General features: G+C 40.8%; 1 protein-coding gene across 1 annotated transcript in view; it reads right to left on the reverse strand.

The window, feature by feature from the left end:
• Positions 1-5,884: 5,884 nt before the first annotated feature.
• LOC106606100 (diacylglycerol O-acyltransferase 1) overlaps positions 5,885-22,074 on the reverse strand; it is a 31,773-nt gene continuing 15,583 nt past the window's right edge. Inside the window, exons 7-17 of the mRNA XM_082975755.1 lie at positions 15,163-15,291; positions 14,006-14,080; positions 12,034-12,137; positions 11,421-11,459; positions 11,256-11,297; positions 11,106-11,150; positions 10,821-10,933; positions 10,585-10,650; positions 10,307-10,394; positions 7,438-7,500; positions 5,885-7,307 (exon numbers count right to left, since the gene is read on the reverse strand). Of these exons, the coding sequence (XP_082831881.1) occupies positions 7,143-7,307; positions 7,438-7,500; positions 10,307-10,394; positions 10,585-10,650; positions 10,821-10,933; positions 11,106-11,150; positions 11,256-11,297; positions 11,421-11,459; positions 12,034-12,137; positions 14,006-14,080; positions 15,163-15,291 (929 nt within the window). The 3' untranslated portion in view covers positions 5,885-7,142. The remainder of the gene's footprint in view (positions 7,308-7,437; positions 7,501-10,306; positions 10,395-10,584; positions 10,651-10,820; positions 10,934-11,105; positions 11,151-11,255; positions 11,298-11,420; positions 11,460-12,033; positions 12,138-14,005; positions 14,081-15,162; positions 15,292-22,074) is intronic.

Consider the following 22,074-nt stretch of genomic DNA (forward strand, 5'->3'; position numbering starts at 1 on the left):
TTTCATACAACTGAGAAAAATCAAGTGGCATCCTCCTATAACAGCCATGAGGCACATATGACTGCATTTCAACTCACGATTTGGGATCTCTTTAAAACACACATTCCATTATTAACATCAATACAAACATTAAGTTAGCAAGGACAACCAAAGTGAATCATAACAAAGAGAATTTGATGTGAGAAGTTAGTTTGATGATTCCACTTGACACTTCTAGACTGGAAAACATCATTTCAGTACAGTACCACTCAGGGACAGACCGGGGCATACCGGTCCATTTTTCCCTCGAGGCCTCAATTATTAGCCAGAATAATAATAATAATAATAATAATTCGGCAGAAAAAAATCCCAATTCAGACAGTACCACCGGGCTAAAGATGGACGACCCATTTGGCATTTGCCAGGACTGTCCTATGGCCAGTTCGTCTCTGGTACTAGCTAAGTAATGGCCCATGAGTGAACCTCTTCTAGACACATTTATCTTCCAGAATGACTCTCAACTTTTTCCACATTTCCTGTTAGGGACCTCATTTCTCTTGCACTGTCAGTACTCTGTTATCACACAAAAAGTATTGATTTTCAGCCGAATGCGCTGAAAAGTCTATTGCTGTGAGCTGTGCTTACTCATTTTGAGGTATCAAATCAGTTGCATTATTGAAACTGTCAATATAATGTATTTACTAAAGTATTATGTAACAACATCAACATGCTAATACAACATAGTTACTAGCTTAATTACAGTGTTATTACACAGGTATAATAGCAACACAAGTGTTACCTATCTTCCCAGGGTGTTTTACTATGAACTGTCTGTGGGCATTGGAGGCCACCAGCCTAATGCAGTCCTAGTCAACTCTCCTCGTCCCAGCCTCCTAAACATTGTGTCACCATGACAAAGCCCAGGGAGCCGTGTTTCAATGAACGGTCCCTCCTGAAAACGAGCAGGAATGTGCCAAACACAGCACATCACCCCCACTACCAAAACGGGACCCCTACTCTGCTGGACCTGAGTTAAGGTGTACATACTGGACTGTATCTACAGGCCTGAGTTAAGGTGTACATACTGGACTGTATCTACAGACCTGAGTTAAGGTGTACATACTGGACTGTATCTACAGACCTGAGTTAAGGTGTACATACTGGACTGTATCTGCAGACCTGAGTTAAGGTATACATACTGGACTGTATCTACAGACCTGAGTTAAGGTGTACATACTGGACTGTATCTACAGACCTGAGTTAAGGTGTACATACTGGACTGTATCTACAGACCTGAGTTAAGGTGTACATACTGGACTGTATCTACAGACCTGAGTTAAGGTATACATACTGGACTGTATCTACAGACCTGAGTTAAGGTGTACATACTGGACTGTATCTACAGACCTGAGTTAAGGTGTACATACTTGACTGTATCTACAGACCTGAGTTAAGGTATACATACTGGACTGTATCTACAGACCTGAGTTAAGGTGTACATACTGGACTGTATCTGCAGACCTGAGTTAAGGTATACATACTGGACTGTATCTACAGACCTGAGTTAAGGTGTACATACTGGACTGTATCTACAGACCTGAGTTAAGGTGTACATACTGGACTGTATCTACAGACCTGAGTTAAGGTGTACATACTGGACTGGATCTAAAGCAGGCAACTCTACTTCTGACATGGAATTAGAACTCTGTTGCCTGCAATGTCCAAGAGACGCTGGTTGAATGTTTGTTTCATTCCAGTCCAAGTGGTTCTGACTAGACGTCATGAATTTAACGTTTGAGGACATTCTAAGTGTTGTTTAGACAGACCCTTCGCTGCAGGATGACTTCATATTAATTTAGGCTCCTGTGATCTTTCAATAAACAAAGTAAGTGATGGGAGAACGGTAAAACAAACTCGTACATTAAACATCTCATACCACACCAGTGAGACACACTTTTGGGCTGTAGTGCGAGTATGGAGGCAGTTCTGTGTTCTGGTGCTGGATCAAAATGAACCCCAAGGGCCCTAGAAGCAATACCTTAATACCTTAACATTAGGCAACAAGTGTTATGGTTAACTGAACAGTTGCGAGACTGGTTTCGAGGTCAGAAAATAAATATGTAATTTTGGCATTTATATGAACTAAGGGGGTAGAGACGATTTCCACATGTCATTAATCATCTCAGTCATTAACCCACTTGAAACCAGGAGGGACTTTCACTCAATGGAAACGTCCTGTTATAGAAAACGATGTGAAAAGATTAAGGACAACTGGGTATCATCCCATTGAACCATTGCACAAAAAAATGACAATGGAAAAATACTCCATCTTCTTCTTCTGCCTAAGTCAGTTCAGACCCAGTCTGAGGTTTCTGCTTTCTGTCAGAGCTAGAGTTGCAAAACTCCGGGAACTTTCAATAAATTCCCTGGTTTTCCTGAAAACCCGGTTGGAGGATTTCCGAAATCAGGAGGGAATAAGCAAGAAATTCAGAATCCTCCAACTAGCTATTCTGGACAATCTGGGAATTTATTCAAAGTTACCGGAATTTTGCAACCCTAAGAGCGATGTTGTAAAAGCTACAGGCTGCAATGACAACTTTGAAATGCGTGTGGATATTCTCCTCCAGGCAGCTGTGTGCGCCGTGCGGAAGGAGTGTGTGAATTAAAACACAGAAGATGATGACAGTAATGTAAGTAAACACACCTCCCCTGCATTACTCACACACATTAGAGCTGCTCCCAAATGGCACCCAATCCCTATATACTGTAGTACTCTGACACCCTACTCCCTACTGTATATAGTGCACTACCTTTGACCACTACCCATAGGGCTCTGGTCAAATTTAGTGCACTACATTGGGAATAGGGTGCCATTTAGGACAAAGCCCTCCAGCTGAAAAAATGGGAACCACATGATATACAGGACAGATGATTTCTGGTGCTGCTGAATGGGAGAGGAGGATTCAAGTCTGAGGAGTGTCAGGATGTTATCAGGACCTTTCTAACAGCTTGTCTAAAGGGGGCCTGTTTCATTTGCCAGGGATTAAGTAAGGGGGATGTTGGTGTTGTAGGCTACAGTTGGCAGATATTCAAGGTTGAACACACAGCCATCATCTCTGAATAGACTGAGTAACAGAACAAGGTTGAACACACAGTCATCATCTCTGAATAGACTGAGTAACAGAACAAGGTTGAACACACAGCCATCATCTCTGAATAGACTGAGTAACAGAACAAGGTTGAACACACAGCCATCATCTCTGAATAGACTGAGTAACAGAACAAGGTTGAACACACAGCCATCATCTCTGAATAGACTGAGTAACAGAACAAGGTTGAACACACAGCCATCATCTCTGAATAGCACTGAGTAACAGAACAAGGTTGAACACAGCCATCATCTCTGAATAGACTGAGTAACAGAACAAGGTTGAACACACAGCCATCATCTCTGAATAGACTGAGTAACAGAACAAGGTTGAACACACAGCCATCATCTCTGAATAGACTGAGTAACAGAACAAGGTTGAACACACAGCCATCATCTCTGAATAGACTGAGTAACAGAACAAGGTTGAACACACAGCCATCATCTCTGAATAGACTGAGTAACAGAACAAGGTTGAACACACAGCCATCATCTCTGAATAGACTGAGTAACAGAACAAGGTTGAACACACAGCCATCATCTCTGAATAGACTGAGTAACAGAACAAGGTTGAACACACAGCCATCATCTCTGAATAGACTGAGTAACAGAACAAGGTTGAACACACAGCCATCATCTCTGAATAGACTGAGTAACAGAACAAGGTTGAACACACAGCCATCATCTCTGAATAGACTGAGTAACAGAACAAGGTTGAACACACAGCCATCATCTCTGAATAGACTGAGTAACAGAACAAGGTTGAACACACAGCCATCATCTCTGAATAGACTGAGTAACAGAACAAGGTTGAACACACAGCCATCATCTCTGAATAGACTGAGTAAAAGAACAAGGTTGAACACACAGCCATCATCTCTGAATAGACTGAGTAACAGAACAAGGTTGAACACACAGCCATCATCTCTGAATAGACTGAGTAACAGAACAAGGTTGAACACACAGCCATCATCTCTGAATAGACTGAGTAACAGAACAAGGTTGAACACAGCCATCATCTCTGAATAGACTGAGTAACAGAACAAGGTTGAACACAGCCATCATCTCTGAATAGACTGAGTAACAGAACAAGGTTGAACACACAGCCATCATCTCTGAATAGACTGAGTAACAGAACAAGGTTGAACACAGCCATCATCTCTGAATAGACTGAGTAACAGAACAAGGTTGAACACACAGCCATCATCTCTGAATAGACTGAGTAACAGAACAAGGTTGAACACACAGCCATCATCTCTGAATAGACTGAGTAACAGAACAAGGTTGAACACACAGCCATCATCTCTGAATAGACTGAGTAACAGAACAAGGTTGAACACACAGCCATCATCTCTGAATAGACTGAGTAACAGAACAAGGTTGAACACACAGCCATCATCTCTGAATAGACTGAGTAACAGAACAAGGTTGAACACACAGCCATCATCTCTGAATAGCACTGAGTTATAGAACAAGGTTGAACACACAGCCATCATCTCTGAATAGACTGAGTAACAGAACAAGGTTGAACACACAGCCATCATCTCTGAATAGCACTGAGTTATAGAACAAGGTTGAACACACAGCCATCATCTCTGAATAGACTGAGTAACAGAACAAGGTTGAACACAGCCATCATCTCTGAATAGCACTGAGTAACAGAACAAGGTTGAACACACAGCCATCATCTCTGAATAGACTGAGTAACAGAACAAGGTTGACACACAGCCATCATCTCTGAATAGACTGAGTTATAGAACAAGGTTGAACACACAGCCATCATCTCTGAATAGACTGAGTAACAGAACAAGGTTGAACACACAGCCATCATCTCTGAATAGACTGAGTAACAGAACAAGGTTGAACACACAGCCATCATCTCTGAATAGACTGAGTAACAGAACAAGGTTGAACACACAGCCATCATCTCTGAATAGACTGAGTAACAGAACAAGGTTGAACACACAGCCATCATCTCTGAATAGACTGAGTAACAGAACAAGGTTGAACACAGACATCATCTCTGAATAGCACTGAGTTATAGAACAAGGTCTTAATATAGGCCTACTGTATATAATGTTAATTTGGCGTATATTTCACACACCACACACACCACACACACTGCACACACCACACACACCGCACACACTGCACACACCACACACACTGCACACACCACACACACTGCACACACCACACACACCGCACACACCACACACACCACACAGGTACTGTAGACGTACACGCACGCACGCTCTCTTTCTTTCTTTCTTTCTTTCTTTCTTTCTTTCTTTCTTTCTTTCTTTCTTTCTTTCTTTCTTTCTTTCTTTCTCTTTCTTTCTTTCTTTCGCTATCTCCCCACCCTTCTTGAGACAAAAGACACACAAACTGACTCCAAACTTCAGTTCATTGCAATCAGGGATTACAATCTCCTGTCTCTCTCCACTTCCCTAAACAACTGATAACGACGGTGCCAAATATGATTTAGCAGCCAGCCGCTGAGGCTTGGAGTCAGACAGCTGCAGGGTAATCACTAATGTGAATAATTAGAGACGTTGTGTGCGTCCCAAAAATGGAACCCTATTCCCTATATAGTGCTGGTCAAAAAGTGAGCTATATAGGGAATAGGATGCCATGTGGGAGGCAGCTGTTGTCGTCACCCCTTCCCGCGTCCCCATGTCTCCTCTCCTCTACATTCACAGAGACATGTCTCTAGGGCCCTCAGTCACTAAATTAATAAACATACACTACCGGTCAAAAGTTTTATAACACCTACTCATTCAGGGGTTTTTCTTTATTTTGACTATTTTCTACATTGTAGAATAATAGTAAAGACATCAAAACTATGAAATAACACATGGAATCATAGTAACCAAAAAGTGTTAAACAAATCAAAATATATTTGATATTTTAGATTCTTCAAAGTAGCCACCCTTTGCCTTGATGATAGCTTTGCACACTCTTTGCACCAGAGATTATAATACATCAACACATGCTGCGGAATAGAATTCTACTTGACAAATGTTGCCACGTTAAGAAGTAATAGACTAGCACACCAAGATGGAAGCTTTTTTGTGTGCAAGTTATTTCATATGAACTTCCTAGTAACCGCCAAGAGGTGGCCCCTCTATCCTGTGTTTCAACTGTGGAGCAAAAACCGTGAGTCTCAGCGGCAGATAAAGCAGAGGGAAGTTAGAAATACATGATTGGTGGTAACAACGTAAAGTCAAATAGGACATCATTCACATAAATAGAGAAATATATTTACTTGTCCATGTAGTTCTGTTGGCAACATAATATTGACCTAATTAACGGAATAAAGTCAAGAATCAACAGCTGCCATTTTCGTATCTATACGTACACAAGTAAAACAAGATGACAAAATATTGAGGCTTGAGTGGCATAAAAACACATCTTACAAACACACATGTACTGGTTGTGCACATTTTTGGAGAAACTGGCACTATTTGAAAATTGCACTTGTCAGACATGTTTCAATAAGGCATATTGTAATATTCACTAACTAAATTGATTTTCTATAAGAAGTGTGTTATCTTTAAAGTGGCAATCAGCAGTTGAAACGATAACAAAGTGGCCTCCCCACCCCTGGTCCAGTAAAAAGCTGAGGGATGGGGCTGGAGAAATGTCATCACTCTCAAATTCATGGACAGAGCTATGGATGCAACGACTGACCATCCATGATAAAAAAAAGTCTAGTTTTAACCATGTTTTGAGGCTATATAGTGTTTGTTTACATTTTCTTTGTTTACAAATATTGGAGTAAAACAGTCATATTTTGGTTTGTGATGGGGAACGACAGTTGAACTAAGCTGGTGAGGCATTTATAAGTTATGTTCTTCAAGAATCGATGGATACATATCAATGTATGAGTCCAAAAATGGATGTAGCAAATGCTGATTGCCCCTTTAAGGTGTTTTCATAAAGTACCATACAGTACATTTCTAGCTCTATTTGTCTTTCCTATAAAAGTCTGGTATATATTCCCCTGAGGAGGTCATTCAGGTCCACCCCCCGCTGACCCCTCTCGGTAGTGAAGTACATAGTAGTCGTGGACGTACATGAGCACGGCGATTGGCTGGCCAATGATGAGAGAGATCCATACGGCTGCGTTGCCATAGTTACCTCGGAGAAAACGCGCCACAAACCAGGCCAGCGGAAGCTGTAAGCCAAGGACTCCATTTAGTGAGTAAACAAACACAACACTCATTGTAATGAGTCAAAAACACCCCCAGTAAATCATTTCAGACTATAAACGTGTGGATTATAATTTCTCAGTTCTAAGATCTCACCTGAGCCATCATGCCCATAAAAGCCCATGGCCTCAACATCTTCAGTGGAACACTGACCAGGTACTGTGAAGACAACATCAGCAAAATTAAGTTTTAGTTTTCAAGAACAGTTTTCCACACAGCCATCTCCTTTATCCACAGTGAACAGGAAAATAATGTTTCCACTCCAGACAGCTAACCTATGGAATGACACCTAGTTCGTACAGCTAGGAAAGGACATACAGGGAACTGAGGTAACAGACAGGTAGCTAACCTATGGAATGACACCTAGTTCATACAGCTAGGAAAGGACATACAGGGAACTGAGGTAACAGACAGGTAGCTAACCTATGGAATGACACCTAGTTCGTACAGCTAGGAAAGGACATACAGGGAACTGAGGTAACAGACAGATAGCTAACCTATGGAATGACACCTAGTTCGTACAGCTAGGAAAGGACATACAGGGAACTGAGGTAACAGACAGGTAGCTAACCTATGGAATGACACCTAGTTCATACAGCTAGGAAAGGACATACAGGGAACTGAGATAACAGACAGATAGCTAACCTATGGAATGACACCTAGTTCGTACAGCTAGGAAAGGACATACAGGGAACTGAGGTAACAGACAGGTAGCTAACCTATGGAATGACACCTAGTTCGTACAGCTAGGAAAGGACATACAGGGAACTGAGGTAACAGACAGATAGCTGACCTATGGAATGACACCTAGTTTGTACAGGAAATAAATGAAATAAAGGTATTTGAGGTAACAGACAGATAGCTAACCTATGGAATGACTGCTGGATGACTATCAAGCCTCACCTCATTGCTCTGAGTGATGGGGAGCTGACAGAACCCTGCTGTGTGACCCTCTGATCTACAGATCCCAGTCTCCTGATCCCTCCTGGCATTACTCAGGGGATTGTGTGTGTGTATGTGTGAGTGTGTGTGTGTGTGAGACTAGGATCCCTCCTGTCATTACTCAGGGGAGAGGGGGAGACTGGTGTCCCGCAGGGCGCTGTGGTGCTCCGCTCCCCTCTGCTCCGCTCGCTGTCCTCTGAAGGTCAGCATTTAAAACAGCAGCAGCAGCCCCGTTTGTCTGTCTGTCCGGGATGAGGATGAGGAGAGGGAGGGAGCCGTATCTCTGTGAACCTGCTGACTGAACAGGCTCCTCACCGTACACTGCTCTTATCTCCTCCTCCAGAAGCACAGCAGCCTGATATGGCCTTGTGTTACACTCCTTTCCTCCTCCTCTCATCCCAGCTACACTAACGTCTCTCCAACGCTGACCTTCGTCAATGATGAAGAGTGCTGGATATAAGCCAAGCGCACCCATGTGTGTGTGTGTGTGTGTGTGTGTGTGTGTGTGTGTGTGTGTGTGTGTGTGTGTGTGTGTGTGTGTCTGGACAACGGAGAAATATCCCCAGAAAGGGCCCTACTTTATAGCCACGGTGCAGTATAGCCACTGTGCAGTATAGCCACTGTGCAGTATAGCCACTGTGTAGTATAGCCACTTGTGTCAGTATAGCCACTGTGCAGTATAGCCACTGTGTAGTATAGCCACGGTGCAGTATAGCCACTGTGCAGTATAGCCACTGTGCAGTATAGCCACTGTGTAGTATAGCCACTGTGCAGTATAGCCACTGTGCAGTATAGCCACTGTGTAGTATAGCCACTGTGTAGTATAGCCACTGTGTAGTATAGCCACTGTGCAGTATAGTCACTGTGCAGTATAGCCACTGTGCAGTATAACCACTGTGCAGTATAGCCACTGTGTAGTATAGCCACTGTGCAGTATAGCCACTGTGCAGTATAGCCACTGTGCAGTATAACCACTGTGCAGTATAGCCACTGTGCAGTATAGTCACTGTGCAGTATAGCCACTGTGCAGTATAGCCACTGTGCAGTATAGCCACTGTGCAGTATAGCCACTGTGTAGTATAGCCACTGTGCAGTATAGCCACTGTGCAGTATAGCCACTGTGCAGTATAGTCACTGTGCAGTATAGTCACTGTGCAGTATAGTCACTGTGCAGTATAGCCACTGTGCAGTATAGCCACTGTGTAGTATAGCCACTGTGTAGTATAACCACTGTGCAGTATAGCCACGGTGCAGTATAACCACTGTGCAGTATAGCCACTGTGCAGTATAACCACTGTGCAGTATAGTCACTGTGCAGTATAGTCACTGTGCAGTATAGCCACTGTGCAGTATAGCCACTGTGTAGTATAGCCACTGTGTAGTATAGCCACTGTGTAGTATAACCAGCAGTATAGCCACTGTGCAGTATAACCACTGTGCAGTATAGCCACTGTGCAGTATAACCACTGTGCAGTATAGCCACTGTGCAGTATAACCACTGTGCAGTATAGCCACTGTGCAGTATAACCACTGTACTGTCATGCAATAACTATATATGTGGCCTTTAAAATCTGACTAGCAATCTCAGCAATTATGAAACTGTAGTCTGATAAAATGCAGGATTTCTTCACAAATGGTATACATACTGTATATCGTCATTGTCTGATGAAAACCTTGTAACTACATTTTTGCCATTTTAAATTGTTTTATATTTATTGAAAGTGGTATCTAACCTGAATGAACCAAGAACATGTATTCAAAATAGCTTCTAAATTGTCATAATTATATATTCGTTGATGGAAAACATGTTTTTTTTCTCCTTCTTTTTTCTCTTTATAAAGTTGATGTTTTGGCGATTGGATGTTTTGGTCAGACAGTGACGATATGAGCTGTAGTAGCAGCAGAGAATCCTCGTTAAACACCAGCCTGATGAAGCTAACATTCTGTTTCACTTCACAAGGAATACTAAAGCTGAGCGCAGCGGTCAGTCTGGTTTCACCCAGCTAGGAGCAGAGCACCTTACCTCATGAAAGAAGGCTGAAGCCAGGAACACTGCTGATTGGCCGAGCCACTTACTGACTCCACTCTTCAGCAGGGGCTTGTAGAAGTGGCTTTGGGAGAGAGAGGGAGCAACACAAGAGGATGCATATCATCAAACACCGCCCAAATCCCCAATACATCCTCAATACATTTCTGCTCAGTATCAACCTCCATTCTACTGATTCCGTACCATTGAATCATTTATAGGATCTCAGTGTTACATACAGTACACTATGTATAGAATTCATTGCATCTACTCACCGAAGGCACCACTTGTGTACTGGAATATTCCAGTTTTGCCAGAAGTATGTGATGGTCTCAGAGTTCCTGAAAGAAAGGGAAAAGTCTCCTAGTCATGTGAAGTGATGTATTTTACGGTGGTACATGCTATTGATATTTTACTTGTGTACATCTCAAATGATCACTTGTCCCTCTTAGTAACATACAGGCAATAAACAATGGAACGTAACAAAATAGACCGGATTCATTTCACCTACCACCAGTCTCTGTAAAACTCTCGGTCTCCAAATTGCAGGAGCTCAGCAATAAAGTTCAAGGACGAGTGGAAGAACCAGTAGAAGAATATCAACCAGAGAAGATGATTGGGCACCTGATGGGAGAGAGAAGACAGGAGAATAATACTGTATCCAGGACAACATAAAACAACTACAGAACAACGGAACGGCCCATTACAACGTATATGTCATATCTCTCAAGGCCCAAGGGTACTATGAACCATGTTACCATGACCGCATTACCCCTGTGTTCTCTTGTGTACTTACGGCTAGTCTGAGTAGACGCTCCATCATCATAGGGAGGTCCATATCCTACAGGATCAGGATCAATGAAGAAAGAGAGATTGTATTGATAGAGAAAAATAGTAAAAAATGCTTTAAATGTAAATGATAAATGTACCAGTAATCCTACTTTACCTCCAATGGCTTCATAGAACTCTGAATAATGGGTATCATCCACTGGAGGAGAATAAGAGATAGATGAGGTGAATAAACAGCACAAATCAGAAATAAAATGAGGTGCTTATTCTCAATAAATACATGTAGTCACTATACATAAGTCAACGTCAGTAGAAATCATACCTGCTGTGTTAATGCCACCAATAACTGGGTGAAGAACAGCTGGGAAGAGAGATGATTTGTTTACTTAGCATTTCTCCTCTAAATCAAACAAAAGAGCAATACTTGAGTGTGTGTGTGTGTCGTGTCGTGCGTGCGTGCGTGCGTGCGTGCGTGCGTGCGTGCGTGCGTGTGTGTGTGTGTGTGTGTGTGTGTGTGTGCAGGAAAAACACTGTCTGCCTTTTAGCTTTGGATAAGTCTTGGGACCAGAGTGCACATCTCCACAGTAGACCAATAAACCAAGCTAATCTTCTAATGGAGGTTCAGAGAAATTCACAATGGAAGTTGACATTGTTAAATAAGATACTTCTATCTGTTCTATCCATGTTTGCTGTAGATGATTGTGTCAGATTGTATTGAAGACAATAGATCTGATGTATCTGTATTTCTATAATGTGCTCCTTCACATGGGGCTAAACAGGAAGTTGTACATCCTCTTTTATACCCATAGCACAACATTGGTAAATAACCAGTAGGACAAAGCCGTGATAACATCAACTGTTCAGTCTACTTTACAGAGTATAAAGCAGCGTATTAACAAACCAATGCAGAAAGGGTGATTGGGGACAGAACTCACCATCTCAAAAAGCCTCCTTAGCAGGAAGCTCATTCGAATCCGTGGAGACCGGGGGAAGTTTAATTCATAGCAGAGGGTTGGTGCAAAAACAAAATAATACAAATCTAAAAACACAAGAGAGATTAGAAAGAGAGAGACGGGAGAGAGAGAGAGAGAGAGAGAGAGAGAGAGAGAAAGAAAGAAAGAAAGAAAGAAAGAAAGAAAGAAAGAAAGAAGAGAAAGAAAGAAAGAAAGAAAGAAAGAAAGAAAGATGGAAAAAGAGAGCGAGAGAAAGAGCGAGAGGAGAGAAAGAGAGAGAGAGTATTATTATAGTCTGATATAGCTCCAGTAGCAGGCTACAGCAGGATAGGTTGAGACAGCAGTGATAAGAGTGGGGTCTGCTACAGCAGGATAGGTTGAGACAGCAGTGATAAGAGTGGGGTCTGCTACAGCAGGATAGGTTGAGACAGCAGTGATAAGAGTGGGGTCTGCTACAGCAGGATAGGTTGAGACAGCAGTGATAAGAGTGGGGTCTGCTACAGCAGGATAGGTTGAGACAGCAGTGATAAGAGTGGGGTCTGCTACAGCAGGATAGGTTGAGACAGCAGTGATAAGAGTGGGGTCTGCTACAGCAGGATAGGTTGAGACAGCAGTGATAAGAGTGGGGTCTGCTACAGCAGGATAGGTTGAGGCAGCAGTGATAAGAGTGGGGTCTGCTAGAGCAGGATAGGTTGAGGCAGCAGTGATAAGAGTGGGGTCTGCTACAGCAGGATAGGTTGAGGCAGCAGTGATAAGAGTGGGGTCTGCTTCAGCAGGATAGGTTGAGACAGCAGTGATAAGAGTGGGGTCTGCTACAGCAGGATAGGTTGAGGCAGCAGTGATAAGAGTGGGGTCTGCTACAGCAGGATAGGTTGAGACAGCAGTGATAAGAGTGGGGTTTGCTACAGCAGGATAGGTTGAGGCAGCAGTGATAAGAGTGGGGTCTGCTACAGCAGGATAGATTGAGACAGCAGTGATAAGAGTGGTTCTGCTACAGCAGGATAGGTTGAGACAGCAGTGATAAGAGTGGGGTCTGCTACAGCAGGATAGGTTGAGACAGCAGTGATAAGAGTGGGGTCTGCTACAGCAGGATAGGTTGAGGCAGCAGTGATAAGAGTGGGGTCTGCTACAGCAGGATAGGTTGAGGCAGCAGTGATAAGAGTGGGGTCTGCTACAGCAGGATAGGTTGAGGCAGCAGTGATAAGAGTGGGGTCTGCTACAGCAGGATAGGTTGAGACAGCAGTGATAAGAGTGGGGTTTGCTACAGCAGGATAGGTTGAGACAGCAGTGATGAGAGTGGGGTCTGCTACAGCAGGATAGGTTGAGACAGCAGTGATAAGAGTGGGGTCTGCTACAGCAGGATAGGTTGAGACAGGAGTGATAAGAGTGGGGTCTGCTACAGCAGGATAGGTTGAGGCAGCAGTGATAAGAGTGGGGTTTGCTACAGCAGGATAGGTTGAGGCAGCAGTGATAAGAGTGGGGTCTGCTACAGCAGGATAGGTTGAGGCAGCAGTGATAAGAGTGGGGTCTGCTACAGCAGGATAGGTTGAGGCAGCAGTGATAAGAGTGGGGTCTACAGCAGGACCTGGGTTCAAATACATGCATTTGACTATTTGTTATTTAAATAGCTTCTGTGTATTTGAGTATTTTCAAACATAGCCGAAAACAAGTACTTAAAACAAATATTTTAATGGTTATTTGTAAAACCAAATAGTTGACCAAACTGTATTTTAAAGTATTTTCTAATACTTATTTCAAATACTATTTTCAAATACATGGGTTAAATGCATGGGAGTGTATTTGAGTATCTCCAAATATATTCAAATATTCAACTACTTGTTTTTTCAAATAAAAGTTATCTGAATACTTGTTTTGAAACGTTATTGAAATACCTGAAATTGTATTTGAACCCAGGTCTTGGTCTACCTGGGATGGAATGTCCAACTCTACTGACCTCTGAGGGTGAGATTTCCAGGATAGGAGACCTGATAGTCCACTCCACTTCCCTTAGACCGTGGTATAGAGGAACCTGTACAGGAGAGTACTAGCCATGTTAAGTCAGCAATTAAACATGTATGATTCTCACAGTCACAATCCCTCTACTTAGAGAACAGCTCCTTGTGTACAGTCAACCAGCAGGTGGCAGTGCAGCAGTTAAGGAGCGATGTGGATTGTAGTATTGTGTGTGTGTGTGTGTATGTTAATGTTTATGTGTAGAGGGTAACATTTTCACCAACAGGAAAACGGTTTCCATTAAGGGTACATATACAAACACGCAGCATCGCCGCCTATGAAAAATTAGGTCACAGTTGCCATTTCCGTGGAGGCGAGTCAGAAATCTCATTAAGCCCTTTATTACTAGTCAACGGTCAGCGTAGAACCCAGGTGACACAAACTCTCTAGACAAAGCACCCCTGGGAGTCAAAGGTCAACGTAGAACCCAGGTGACACAAACTCTCTAGGCAAAGCAACCCTGGGAGTCAAAGGTCAACGTAGAACCCAGGTGACACAAACTCTCTAGACAAAGCAACTCTGGGAGTCGTCACAGAAGAGCTTAGAGGGAGGGTTGAAATCAAACCTTTTATAACAATATTAGTTATTTTTCAAATACTTCATTGCCTGGCGCAGTGGATAAAAAGGAATTGTCCCAAAAGTACATACTCCGCCCATCTGGCACTCCAGGCAGACTCAATCAAATATAAAGTATTTGAAAAATCTCCCTCACACCGCACAAACTTCAAGAACAGACGTATCAGTAAAATCCGAAGCACTGAAGCCCAGAAAGCGTGAGCAGTATCGATAGCAAAAGCTGTACATCTGAAGTAATTAAAGTAGTAGCAGTGTTGTTGTTGGCCAGTTGCTGGTAGGGGGCATAGAGGACTGTGGAGACTGAGGACTTACATGAGAGGGAGCGGGCCAGGCTACGGGCTTTAGCATGGGGCATAGAGGACTGTGGAGACTGAGGACTTACATGAGAGGGAGCGGGCCAGGCTACGGGCTTTAGCATGGGGCATAGAGGACTGTGGAGACTGAGGACTTACATGAGAGGGAGCGGGCCAGGCTACGGGCTTTAGCATGGGGCATAGAGGACTGTGGAGACTGAGGACTTACATGAGAGGGAGCGGGCCAGGCTACGGGCTTTAGCATGGCTCATCTCTCTACACCACTTGTTCACATCCTTGTAGGAGTAGAGCTTCAGGAAGAGGACGGTGTACACTCCCAGAGCAGACGCTCCACCCACTGAGAACAAGGACAATGTGCAATGTTAAATATGAGCAATATTTATGCAATATTTCCCATTAGAATTCACAGTCAAATCATATTGTTGTATGCACAACAGTACAATACACATGATCCATTAAATGGAGTTAATGACGTGGGTGTGGGTGGTTGTAAATGATCTTGATGTGTAGTAGCACAGTGCGTTATGTAGTATATTTAAGCAATAAGGCCCGAGGTGGTGTGGTATATGAACCAATATACCACGGCTAAGGGCTGTTCTTAGGCACAACACAAGGTGGAGTGCCTGGATACAGCCTTTAGCCGTGGTATATTGGCCATATATCACAAACCCCCGAGGTGCGTTGCTATTATAAACTGGTTACCAACATAATTAGAGCAGTAAAAATAAATGTTGTGTCATACCTGTGGTATACGGTCTGATATACCACAGCTGTCAGCCAATCAGAATTCAGGGCTCGAACCACACAGTTTATAATATGGTACAGTCAACTTGAGGTATTCAACATGCATATCACACTGTAGAACAGAAAATAATGAAACCCTCTTATTCCCAGTTAGCGAAGACGTTGGCTTTGATGTGTAGCTAACAAACAGGCCACAACAAGAAGCTGAGGAATGCTGCCCACCTGGCTCTTACTGTCCTTATCTAGGGCTATCCATATATGTCAAGAGTTACAACACTCACCATCCTCTCCTTGTCTATCACACAAGATGAACGACTGGGAACACAAAGTCCACTCACGTTCAACCAACTACCAGCGCTACCGTCCGAGGTCCAGGGAAACCTGGCAAGGCCCCCAGGTCATTCTAACAGACTAGTACTGCTTTATCAACAGCGGCCATATGCTGCATGGAAATGGGCCGTGCTGGTTACCTAGTAGATGGCATGGGCACAGAGAGAAAGACAGAGACTGTCTCTCTCGCCAAGAGGAGCATCCGTGGCCCTCTCCCCTGACCTTGATGTATAAACAGTAGCTCTGCATGAGGTACAAGAGACAGATGGTATATCTTTGTCCGCTCCCGTGGAGATGGCAGATGAGGAGAAAGAAAGACTTTTAGGTAAGGAAGGATACTGTAGCTACGCAGTCAACGTCCAGGGAAAGATTATCTGATTTGTGAGAGGTAAAATGAAGATCTTAAAGACACTAAGACACAAGACCTTCCTATTCTCCTCTAAGAGGAATGATTACTAAAAACTCATGACTGTAGCTTCACCTTTGTCTTTATGCGTGTACAGATGTAGGATCTTAATTTAAGCCAGTTTGCTACAGTAGGAAAATTATTATTATTATGTGGACATTTGTGTAGGGGTTGATCAATTTTTCATAAGGGAAAATCAAGTCTGAAATGTCAAAGTGGAAATGACAAACTTCAGAAATACACAAGTTATACATTTCCTTTATTGTAGGAAAATTCTCCAGCAAAGGGGTGAACAAACTAAGATCCTACATTTGTAAATATGAAACTGTGGGTAAAGAACAACATCACAGACAGTTAATATCATCTTGTGGTTGTGGTCAGTTTCCTAAGTTCTGAGACATGTGTAGCCATGAGAGGCTCAGTTAGCTGTTGTATGTCACCAGATGCCATGCTGGCTAGCAACCAGCTTGATGAAGACAGGCAGAGCTGACCTGACATTGACCTGTCTCTCAGCCACTCCTCTTTTGGCCTCATATCCACCTCACTCCTTACTTCCTCTCCCTGTGAGCCAACTGGGACTGATCAAACACTGCCCAACTGATTCCAATCAGATAAAATCACACACTTGGATAATATAATACTACATTAACTACACATTAATGGCCAACTGATTCCATCAATATAAAATCACATACTTGGATAATATAATACTGCATTAACTACACATTAATAACCAACTGGATAATATAATACTACATTAACTACACATTAATGACCAACTGGATAATATAATACTACATTAACTACACATTAATGACCAACTGGATAATAAAATACTACATTAACTACACATTAATGACCAACTGGATAATATAACACTAGATTAACTACACATTAATGACCAACTGGATAATATAATACTACATTAACTACACATTAATGACCAACTGGATAATAAAATACTACATTAACTACACATTAATGACCAACTGGATAATATAATACTACATTAACTACACATTAATGACCAACTGGATAATATAATACTACATTAACTACACATTAATGACCAACTGGATAATAAAATACTACATTAACTACACATTAATGACCAACTGGATAATATAATACTACATTAACTACACATTAATGACCAACTGGATAATAAAATACTACATTAACTACACATTAATGACCAACTGGATAATAAAATACTACATTAACTACACATTAATGACAACCTGGATAATATAATACTACATTAACTACACATTAATGACCAACTGGATAATAAAATACTACATTAACTACACATTAATGACCAACTGGATAATAAAATACTACATTAACTACACATTAATGACAACCTGGATAATATAATACTACATTAACTACACATTAATGACCAACTGGATAATATTATACTACATTAACTACACATTAATGCCCAACTAGATAATAGAATACTACATTAACTACACATTAATGACCAACTGGATAATAAAATACTACATTAACTACACATTAATGACAACCTGGATAATATAATACTACATTAACTACACATTAATGACCAACTGGATAATATAATACTACATTAACTACACATTAATGACCAACTGGATAATATAATACTACATTAACTACACATTAATGACCAACTGGATAATATAATACTACATTAACTACACATTAATGACCAACTGGATAATATAATACTACATTAACTACACATTAATGCCCAACTAGATAATAGAATACTACATTAACTACACATTAATGACCAACTGGATAATATAATACTACATTAACTACACATTAATGCCCAACTAGATAATAGAATACTACACTACTGTAACTTCTGTAATGCAACTGATTCCATTAATATAAACTCTAACAGGGGTAGATCATAGAATACCACACTAAAGTCATTTCATTCAGATACAATTGCACACTTAAATCATCCAATACTATGTCTACACACTAACAATACTAATGTGGTGAAGACACACAGAGACACACTAACTAAACTAATAGTGAAGACACAGAGACACACTAACTAAACTAATAGTGAAGACACACAGAGACACACTAACTAAACTAATAGTGAAGACACACACTAACTAAACTAATAGTGAAGACACAGAGACACACTAACTAAACTAATAGTGAAGACACACAGAGACACACTAACTAAACTAATAGTGAAGACACACAGAGACACACTAACTAAACTAATAGTGAAGACACAGAGACACACTAACTAAACTAATAGTGAAGACACACAGAGACACACTAACTAAACTAATAGTGAAGACACAGAGACACACTAACTAAACTAATAGTGAAGACACACAGAGACACACTAACTAAACTAATAGTGAAGACACACAGAGACACACTAACTAAACTAATAGTGAAGACACACAGAGACACACTAACTAAACTAATAGTGAAGACACACAGAGACACACTAACTAAACTAATAGTGAAGACACACAGAGACACACTAACTAAACTAATAGTGAAGACACACAGAGACACACTAACTAAACTAATAGTGAAGACACAGAGACACACTAACTAAACTAATAGTGAAGACACACAGAGACACACTAACTAAACTAATAGTGAAGACACACAGAGACACACTAACTAAACTAATAGTGAAGACACACAGAGACACACTAACTAAACTAATAGTGAAGACACACGAGACACACTAACTAAACTAATAGTGAAGACACACAGAGACACACTAACTAAACTAATAGTGAAGACACAGAGACACACTAACTAAACTAATAGTGAAGACACACAGAGACACACTAACTAAACTAATAGTGAAGACACAGAGACACACTAACTAAACTAATAGTGAAGACACACAGAGACACACTAACTAAACTAATAGTGAAGACACAGACACACACTAACTAAACTAATAGTGAAGACACACAGAGACACACTAACTAAACTAATAGTGAAGACACACACTAACTAAACTAATAGTGAAGACACACAGAGACACACTAACTAAACTAATAGTGAAGACACACTAACTAAACTAATAGTGAAGACACAGAGACACACTAACTAAACTAATAGTGAAGACACACAGAGACACACTAACTAAACTAATAGTGAAGACACACAGAGACACACTAACTAAACTAATAGTGAAGACACAGAGACACACTAACTAAACTAATAGTGAAGACACACAGAGACACACTAACTAAACTAATAGTGAAGACACACAGAGACACACTAACTAAACTAATAGTGAAGACACAGAGACACACTAACTAAACTAATAGTGAAGACACACAGAGACACACTAACTAAACTAATAGTGAAGACACACACTAACTAAACTAATAGTGAAGACACACAGAGACACACTAACTAAACTAATAGTGAAGACACAGAGACACACTAACTAAACTAATAGTGAAGACACACAGAGACACACTAACTAAACTAATAGTGAAGACACACAGAGACACACTAACTAAACTAATAGTGAAGACACACTAACTAAACTAATAGTGAAGACACACACTAACTAAACTAATAGTGAAGACACAGAACACACTAACTAAACTAATAGTGAAGACACAGAGACACACTAACTAAACTAATAGTGAAGACACACACTAACTAAACTAATAGTGAAGACACACAGAGACACACTAACTAAACTAATAGTGAAGACACACACTAACTAAACTAATAGTGAAGACACAGAGACACACTAACTAAACTAATAGTGAAGACACAGAGACACACTAACTAAACTAATAGTGAAGACACACAGAGACACACTAACTAAACTAATAGTGAAGACACAGAGACACACTAACTAAACTAATAGTGAAGACACACAGAGACACACTAACTAAACTAATAGTGAAGACACACAGAGACACACTAACTAAACTAATAGTGAAGACACACAGAGACACACTAACTAAACTAATAGTGAAGACACAGAGACACACTAACTAAACTAATAGTGAAGACACACACTAACTAAACTAATAGTGAAGACACACAGAGACACACTAACTAAACTAATAGTGAAGACACACACTAACTAAACTAATAGTGAAGACACAGAGACACACTAACTAAACTAATAGTGAAGACACACTAACTAAACTAATAGTGAAGACACACTAACTAAACTAATAGTGAAGACACAGAGACACACTAACTAAACTAATAGTGAAGAGACACACTAACTAAACTAATAGTGAAGACACACTAACTAAACTAATAGTGAAGACACACTAACTAAACTAATAGTGAAGACACACAGAGACACACTAACTAAACTAATAGTGAAGACACACAGAGACACACTAACTAAACTAATAGTGAAGACACACAGAGACACACTAACTAAACTAATAGTGAAGACACACAGAGACACACTAACTAAACTAATAGTGAAGACACACACTAACTAAACTAATAGTGAAGACACAGAGACACACTAATTAAACTAGTAGTGAAGACACACAGAGACACACTAACTAAACTAATAGTGAGGACACACAGAGACACACTAACTAAATTAATAGTGAAGACACACAGAGACACACTAACTAAACTAATAGTGAAGACACAGAGACACACTAACTAAACTAATAGTGAAGACACACAGAGACACACTAACTAAACTAATAGTGAAGACACACACTAACTAAACAAATAGTGAAGACACACAGAGACACACTAACTAAACTAATAGTGAAGACACACACTAACTAAACTAATAGTGAAGACACACAGAGACACACTAACTAAACTAATAGTGAAGACACAGAGACACACTAACTAAACTAATAGTGAAGACACAGAGACACACTAATTAAACTAGTAGTGAAGACACACAGACACACTAACTAAACTAATAGTGAAGACACACAGAGACACACTAACTAAACTAATAGTGAAGACACACACTAACTAAACTAATAGTGAAGACACACACTAACTAAACTAATAGTGAAGACACACACTAACTAAACTAATAGTGAAGACACACACTAACTAAACTAATAGTGAAGACACAGAGACACACTAACTAAACTAATAGTGAAGACACACACTAACTAAACTAATAGTGAAGACACAGAGACACACTAACTAAACTAATAGTGAAGACACAGAGACACACTAACTAAACTAGTAGTGAAGACACACAGAGACACACTAACTAAACTAATAGTGAAGACACACACTAACTAAACTAATAGTGAAGACACAGAGACACACTAACTAAACTAATAGTGAAGACACACAGAGACACACTAACTAAACTAATAGTGAAGACACACAGAGACACACTAACTAAACTAATAGTGAAGACACAGAGACACACTAACTAAACTAATAGTGAAGACACACACTAACTAAACTAATAGTGAAGACACACACTAACTAAACTAATAGTGAAGACACAGAGACACACTAACTAAACTAATAGTGAAGACCGGACACACTAACTAAACTAATAGTGAAGACACACACTAACTAAACTAATAGTGAAGACACAGAGACACACTAACTAAACTAATAGTGAAGACACACAGAGACACACTAACTAAACTAATAGTGAAGACACACACT

This window comes from Salmo salar, chromosome 05, assembly GCF_965601325.2.
Source record: "Salmo salar chromosome 05, fSalSal1, whole genome shotgun sequence".
In the NCBI taxonomy this organism is placed as follows: domain Eukaryota; kingdom Metazoa; phylum Chordata; class Actinopteri; order Salmoniformes; family Salmonidae; genus Salmo; species Salmo salar.